General features: G+C 69.3%; 1 protein-coding gene across 1 annotated transcript; it reads right to left on the bottom strand.

Annotated features, from left to right (window-relative positions):
• Positions 1-45: 45 nt before the first annotated feature.
• On the bottom strand, positions 46-6,349 carry LOC113962084 (V-type proton ATPase subunit B, kidney isoform; the record flags this gene model as incomplete). Its single annotated transcript, XM_027672897.1, has 7 exons — positions 46-166; positions 244-345; positions 893-1,032; positions 1,592-1,669; positions 3,323-3,416; positions 4,595-4,693; positions 6,294-6,349. Coding segments are annotated over 7 exons (671 nt in total), but the record flags the coding sequence as incomplete, so codon positions are not given.
• Positions 6,350-6,811: the final 462 nt, after the last annotated feature.

Below are 6,811 nucleotides of genomic sequence, written 5' to 3' on the forward strand. Positions count from 1 at the left end.
AGGCAAAGGAGAAGGAGGAAGGAGGAGGAGGAGGAGGAGCGGGTGCCGGAGCCAGGGGAGTGTCTCACGTGGGGTCGTTGGCCAGGTTGAGGAACAGGCACACGTTCTCCATGGAGCCGTTCTCCTCAAAGTCCGACTTGAAGAAGCGGGCGGTCTCCATGTTCACCTGCCCGGGGCGGGGACAGCGCTCAGCGGGGCAGGGGGGTGGCTGTGCCCGGGCTGTCCCGTCCCGTCCCCACTCACCCCCATGGCGGCGAAGACGATGGCGAAGTTGTCCTCGTGGTAATCCACCACATCCTTGGATTTCTTCACCAGCCCGGCCTGGCGGCAGATCTGCGCCGCGATCTGGGGGAGGGGACAGAGGAGGGGTCGGCACGGAGCCCCCCCGGAGGGGACACGGCCCCCCCCCGGCACCGGGACACGGCCCCCTGGCAGCGGGGACAGGGCACGGAGACAGGAGAGGGCACCCCAGGAGGGAACCCCCCGCACCCCCAGCTGCCCACCCAGCCCACGGGGGGTGCCCACCCCACGGGTCGGGGGGCAGTGGGGTGTCCCCCTCCCTGTGACACCATCGTGCCGTGCCCCTGGTCACCCTCTGCTGTCACCCCAAGTTGTTTCCATCCCATCCCATCACCTTCCGGCACTTCCAGCCCCTCCTGCTCTGCCTCCATGTCATGGCCACCCCCGCGGGGATCTGGGGTGCTCTGCGGCCCCCCAGCCCCGGTCTGGGCCCCCATATCAGCCCAGATCCCCTTTTCTCCCCCCAGTTCTTGGCACTCAGGGTTTGCTTTCCCCCTCCTGTGTCAGCGGGGACACCGAGGCACGAGCTGCCGGGGCTCCCCTGGGACAGGAGAGAGGCTCCAGCCCCCCCAAACCCCTCCTGGGCACCCACCTCGTTGTGGGGGAGCCCGGCAGCAGAGAAGATGGGGATCTTCTGCCCGCGGGCGATGCTGTTCATGACGTCGATGGGCGAGATCCCCGTCTGGATCATCTCCTCGGGGTAGATGCGCCCGTGGGGGTTGATGGGCTGGCCTGGAGCGGGACAGGGACGGGGGGCACCCCGGGAAGGAGGAGTCATGGAATGGGGCCGGTTGGAAGGGATCTTAAAGCCCATCCGGTTCCACCCAGGGACACCTTCCATCAGCCCGCGTTGCTCCTAGCCCCGTCCAACACGGCCCTGGACGCTCCCGGGGGTGGGGCGGCCTCGTTTGCCCCAAAAATTGGTGCCAAAAATTAGGGAACAAAGTCTGGAGACAAGGAGGGAGCAGCTCCTGGGGCAGCATCCCCAGCCCTGGGGTGGGACAGGCACCGCTCTGGCACCCGGGACACCCCCGGGGCACCCCCGTGGGGGGGATGGAAGGATGGAGGGAGGGATGGAAGGATGGATGGAGGGATGGATGGACAGATGGAGAGATGGATGGAAAGATGGACGGACGGATGGAAGGATGGATGGACGGATGGAGGGATGGGGTGACACCACGGGGCTGCTCTGACCACCGGCGCTACCCCCCGTGCCAGGCTGTCCCCGAGTCCCTCCCGCATTCCCAGGGCCGTTCGGGGCAGCGCAGCCCCGCGGGGCCGGAGCCGTCACCGTTGATGTCCAGGAAGTCCTCGGCCATCACCGGGGGGCCGCTGTCGATGGGTTTGGCGGAGCCGTTGAACACCCGACCTGCAAGGACAGAGGGGCTCGTCCCTGCCCGGGGCCGGTCCCTGCCCGGGGCCACCAGCCGGGGTGTGGGGGAGAGGCTGCCGGGGGGCACCTGCCAGCCCGTGGGCGCGGGGCAGGGTCCCCATCCCGGTCCCGGTCCCCATCCCGATCCCACAGGACACCCCTGGGGTGCCCAGAGGGGACACGGGTACCGGTGCTGGGGGGCTGCAGGTGGGGAGCAGAGGAATTGGCATCGGGGGGGGCTGTGGGCACCCCCAGACCCCATCTCAGAGCACGAGGTGTGCCCGTGTGGGGTGGGCGGTGTCCCCCGGGGGCTGGGTGACACCACAGCCCTGGTGGCAGGAAGGTGCCAGCCCATGGGGACAAGAGCCCCGGGACCCCCTTCCCGCGTCCCCAGCCACCCCCATCACCTCCCCCTCGGTGTCCCCCGCTCCTGGGCGGGGGGGGGGGATGACACCAAGCCCCCCCCCCACCTGCCCGGGGATGGGGGGGGTCACACGGCATCACCGCTCCCTCTCAGCCTCATCGACCGGCTCGGAGCCGCGCCATCGATCGCCACGAAGCCGCTGCGCCCACACGCCGCCCCCCCCGATCCCCCCCACCCCGCTGCCGCCCCACGGGACGTTCCGCCGGTCCCCAGCAGGGCCGGGGACACGTCACGGGTGTCAGAGCGGATCAGGGTGATGGCAGGGCCGGGGCGCGGAGCGCGGAGCATGAAAGGTCAGCGGGCACGGCAGAGCCGCGGCTGCGGCCCCGAGCCCGCGCGGGGACCGGCCAGGGAGGGGGGACCCCGGCCCGGGCTGGGGGGCGGCACCGCGGGAGCGCTGGGGGGACGCGCTGGACGACCCTGCACAGGGGACACAGGGACCCTGGCTGGGGGGAGTCGGGGGTCCCTGGCTGGGTGAGGAGGGGGTCTCTAACTGGGGCAGAATAGGGGGCCCTGGTTGCTGGAGCAGGGGTCCCTGGCTGCGGGATCAGGGGTCCCCGGCTGGGAGAAGAGGAGCAGGTCCCTCCCCGTGCCCGGCCGTCACCGCTGGCAGCCGAACTGCGCTCGACACGTGCCCTTTGCGCTGCCCTTTGCGGCGGGGCGCGGGCGCTGCCGAGCCCCGGGGACCGGGATCCGTCCGCGGCGGGATGGAGATCGCGGCAGACACGCGGCCCCCGACCACGGAGCGGCACCGGAGCCCAGGGTGTCCCCCCCGCGACCCCGAGTGACCCCCGTCACCGGCCGTGACCCCTCTGGCGCGGGGGGACACTCAGGAGCCTCTAACGTGGCTTGGGGGGGTTGAACACCCCCGGGGGAGGTTGGAGGGGGTCCAGGGGGGGCTGCCGGCACCCAGCTGTGCAGAGGGTCTGTGGGGATAGAGGGGGGCTCACACCCGGCCATAATTAATCCCAGGCTGGTTTGGGTGGGAAGGGACCTTAAATCCCATCCAGTCCCACCCCCTGCCACGGGCAGGGACGCCTCCCGCTCTCCCAGGTTGCTCCAAGCCCCGTCCAGCCTGGCCTTGGACACTCCCAGGGATGGGAGGGTCGCGCGCTCAGCCCCAGAGCTGAACCTCACCCCCCCCAACATCCCCAAACTGCCCCTCCTGGGTTACCCCCCACCCGTGCCCCGAGCTGTGTCCGGGCTCAGCCGCGGGCAGGGCTTACCCAGCATGTCCTCGGACACGGGGGTGCGCAGGATGTCCCCCGTGAACTCGCAGGAGGTTTGCTTGGCGTCGATCCCAGATGTCCCCTCAAACACCTGCGGAGACCCCGGGGCAGCGGGCGGGTGGGGGGCAATTAGTGGGGATTAATGGCCAGGGAGGGGAGGGGGGGTGCGGGGGGATGCGATCCGCGCTCACCCGAAAACCCCCCCGGGGAGGAGAGACAAAAGATGGGGGGAGCCCTCGGGGTTAAGAAAACCCCCTTCTGAGGGGCTTTGGGGAGGGGGAACCCCGAGGGGTGGGGGGGATCCCGCTCCCTTATGCAGCGCCCACGGCAGGGGCGGGGAAGCCAAAGGCTTTTTGTTTGATCAGTGTAATATTTGACATCATTTGTATTAATTAACCTCCAAATCGCTGCTTTAATTGGAGCCGGGTGGCCCCTGGGAAGGGGGGCGCGGGGGACACGGACAGGCCTGAGGGGGGGTGACGGCCGCGGCCCCCCCGCGGGGCTGCAGGTGCTGCGGGTCACCCCCAACAACGCCGGGTCTGCAAAAAGCTCATTTTTTTTCCCTTTCATCCCTGTTTCCCCCCCCCCTTTCCCCCCGAGCCTGACTCCCTAATAGGATTAAAAGGGCATCACAGAGACGCAGGTGCCATTAGAGGAGTGATTTTGGGCAGCTGCGCAGCCCCCCCGAGCCCTTGGGGGTGGGCTGCTTTAGGGGGGATCCGGCGTAATCAGGCAGGATGACCCCAAACAGTCCCAGTGCCCCGGGTTGGGGGCACCCCGGAACCCACCGCCCGTCCCAGTCGGGGCCCTGCTGGGGGCCGATGGCGGGGGGGGGGGGCTTGGCAAGGGGGTCCCGGGTTTTCCTGCTGGGATGGAGGGGGAGGTTGGTGTGGGGGACGTGGGGACAAGGGATGGGGACAACACCTGTCCCGGGACACCGACAATCCGGGACAACGCATAACCCAGGAGCCTCCTGCCCGTCCCGGGATATCACCTGTCCCCGGGCACTTGTACCGGGACGCTGCCCGTCCCAGGACATCGCCCATTCCAGGACACCGCCCGTCCCAGGACACTGCTCATCCCAGGACACCGCGGGTCCCAGGACAGCGGTCCTGCCGCCCGAGAGCGCTGGGACAAGGACGCGGCAGCCACCGCTGGAGGGGGACAGAGCCCCGGGACAGATCCCCGGGACAGATCCCTGGGACAGATCCCCGGCACACATTCCCGGGCCGTGCGGCCCCGCGTGTCCCCGTGTCCCGCGGGGCTCACCTGGACGATGGCTTTGGAGCCCATCACCTCCAGCACCTGCCCGCTGCGGGTGCTGCCGTTGGGCAGCGTGAAGTTCACGATCTCGGCGTACTGGGCGAACTGCGGGGACAGGGGAGGGGGGAGTTGGGGCGGGGGGGCTCCTCTGTGCCCCCCCAGCCCGCCCCTGGCAGCCCCCGTCCCCCCAGCCCTGCCGGGCTGCCCCAGTTCCCCTCCTGGGGGGCGGGTTTGTGCTCCCTGAGGCCACCGCACACTGAGGAGGGACACGGGACAGCGATGGGGGGCCGGGGGAAGGTGCTGCCTGTCCCTGCCCCATCCTAGAGCCACTCCCGGCTCTGCGCTGCTCCTGCCTCGGTTTCCACAACACTGGGCGATGTTCCCCGAGGATGGGGACAGTCCCCGGTACAGCCAATTCACACAGTCGCTGCCAGGCACGGACAGGGCCACCACGGTGCCACCACCTCGCACTGGCCACGGGGACGAGACGAGTGGGACTCGGCACCCCAGGGGACACCACCCACCCTCCCCAACCCCCCCGGGGCGGATGGAGGGGACTTTTCTGCCGCCCCTTGGCTGAGGGGACACGTCCTGCTCTGGGGACAACGTCCTAAGGGTCTCTCCCCTGCCCAGCACACTCCGGGCTCTCCTCTTCCTCCTCCTCCTCCCTCCCAGCCGCCACCGGGGCCGCCTCCGGCCCTGTGAACTTTGGACTTTAATTCTTCTGGAAAGACCTTGGGATAAAGGACGACAAAGCCGAGGAAACCCTCGCCACGGGCTGGCTCTTTTAACTGAGCTGATTAATTCCCGTCCCGCCGGGCTCGGCGTGAAAGGGGCCATGGAAACGAGCCGGCGGGCGACAAAACCCCTCGGAGGGTCCCCCAGGTGCCCAGAGCCCACCCAAGAGAGCCCAGACCCTGCGCGGGGAGCAGGGACAGGCAGGGGGACACCGAGGTGTCACCCCGGGCTGGGACACGGGCCGAGCGGGGGGGTCGTGGTGTGGTCTCACTCAGAGCAGGGTCCCGCAGGGAGCTGGAGCTTGGGCAGGGGACAAGGGACAGGAGCCACAGATTGGGCAGGAGACAAGGGACGGAGCCTGGGGAGAAGGGCTGGATTTTGGGCAGGGGCACAGGAGAACAGGGCCGAGCTTGGGCAGGACACGGGGACAGGACACGGGGACAGGACACGGGGGCCGCAGCGTACACTCGTCCCCCCGGCACACACCGAACGGGGGCACGGGGACACGACAATCGCACGGGGACACGGGGACACGGGCTCTGCTGCCGACCGCGTCCAGAGGAGGGAGCTCGGACCCCGGAGAGGAGGGGACAGCCCGGGGGACAGGGGACAGCCCGGGGGACAGCCCAGGGGACAGTGGAGAGGGGACAGGGAACAACTCAGGGGAAGAGGGGACAAGGGACAGGAGAGACGGGGCAGGAGACCAGTCCAGGGGACAGGGGACGAGAGACCAGCCTGGAAAACAGCCCAGGGAATGAGGGATGGGGAGAAGGGATGCGGGACAGGGGAGAGGGGATGGGACAGCCCGGGGGACACGAGAGAGGTGATGAGGGACAAGCTCCCCCCGGTGCCCTCTCCCTGCCTGGGTGGCAGCCCAGCCCGGGGGGGGACAGCACGGTGGTCCCTGCCCAGCCCCGGGTGACACTGCCAAGGTGTCCCCTCGTCACCCCCCCGGACAGGGTCCTACCTTCACATTGTCCAGCACCACGAGTGGCCCGTTGACCCCACACACCGTCCTGTAGGCTGGGGGAAGGGAAGGACACACCGTCAGCCCCCGGGGCTGGGGAGGCTCCCGGGGGGGCTCCCACCCTGATCCCAGCACCGGCAGCACCAAACCCTGGGATCCATCCCACTCCCTCCTGCTGTCCCATCCCTCATCCCAGGGCCAGCCCGAGTGACCAGTGGCAGCTGAACTGGAGACCTGGAGCACCCATCCTGCAGGAATGTCACTCCGGGGTGGCCTCCTGCCACCATGGTGCCTGGTGACAGCTGGATGTGTCACCTCCCGGAGGTGTTCCCACACACCTGGCAGGGATGTCACAGCTGGGAATGTCACCACAACCAGCAGGAAGGCCTCCCCTTGTCCCCCAGCTGCCCTGGCTCACCCCTCCAGCAGCGCCAGGAGAGGTTCCCTGCCCTGGGACACCCCATCCCGGCGAGGTGCCCCCACAGCCTGGTGACCTGCTGGAACTCCAGTGGCTCCTG

This window comes from Neopelma chrysocephalum, unplaced genomic scaffold (assembly GCF_003984885.1).
Source record: "Neopelma chrysocephalum unplaced genomic scaffold, ASM398488v2 Primary Assembly neopelma1_104202, whole genome shotgun sequence".
NCBI lineage: Eukaryota > Metazoa > Chordata > Aves > Passeriformes > Pipridae > Neopelma > Neopelma chrysocephalum.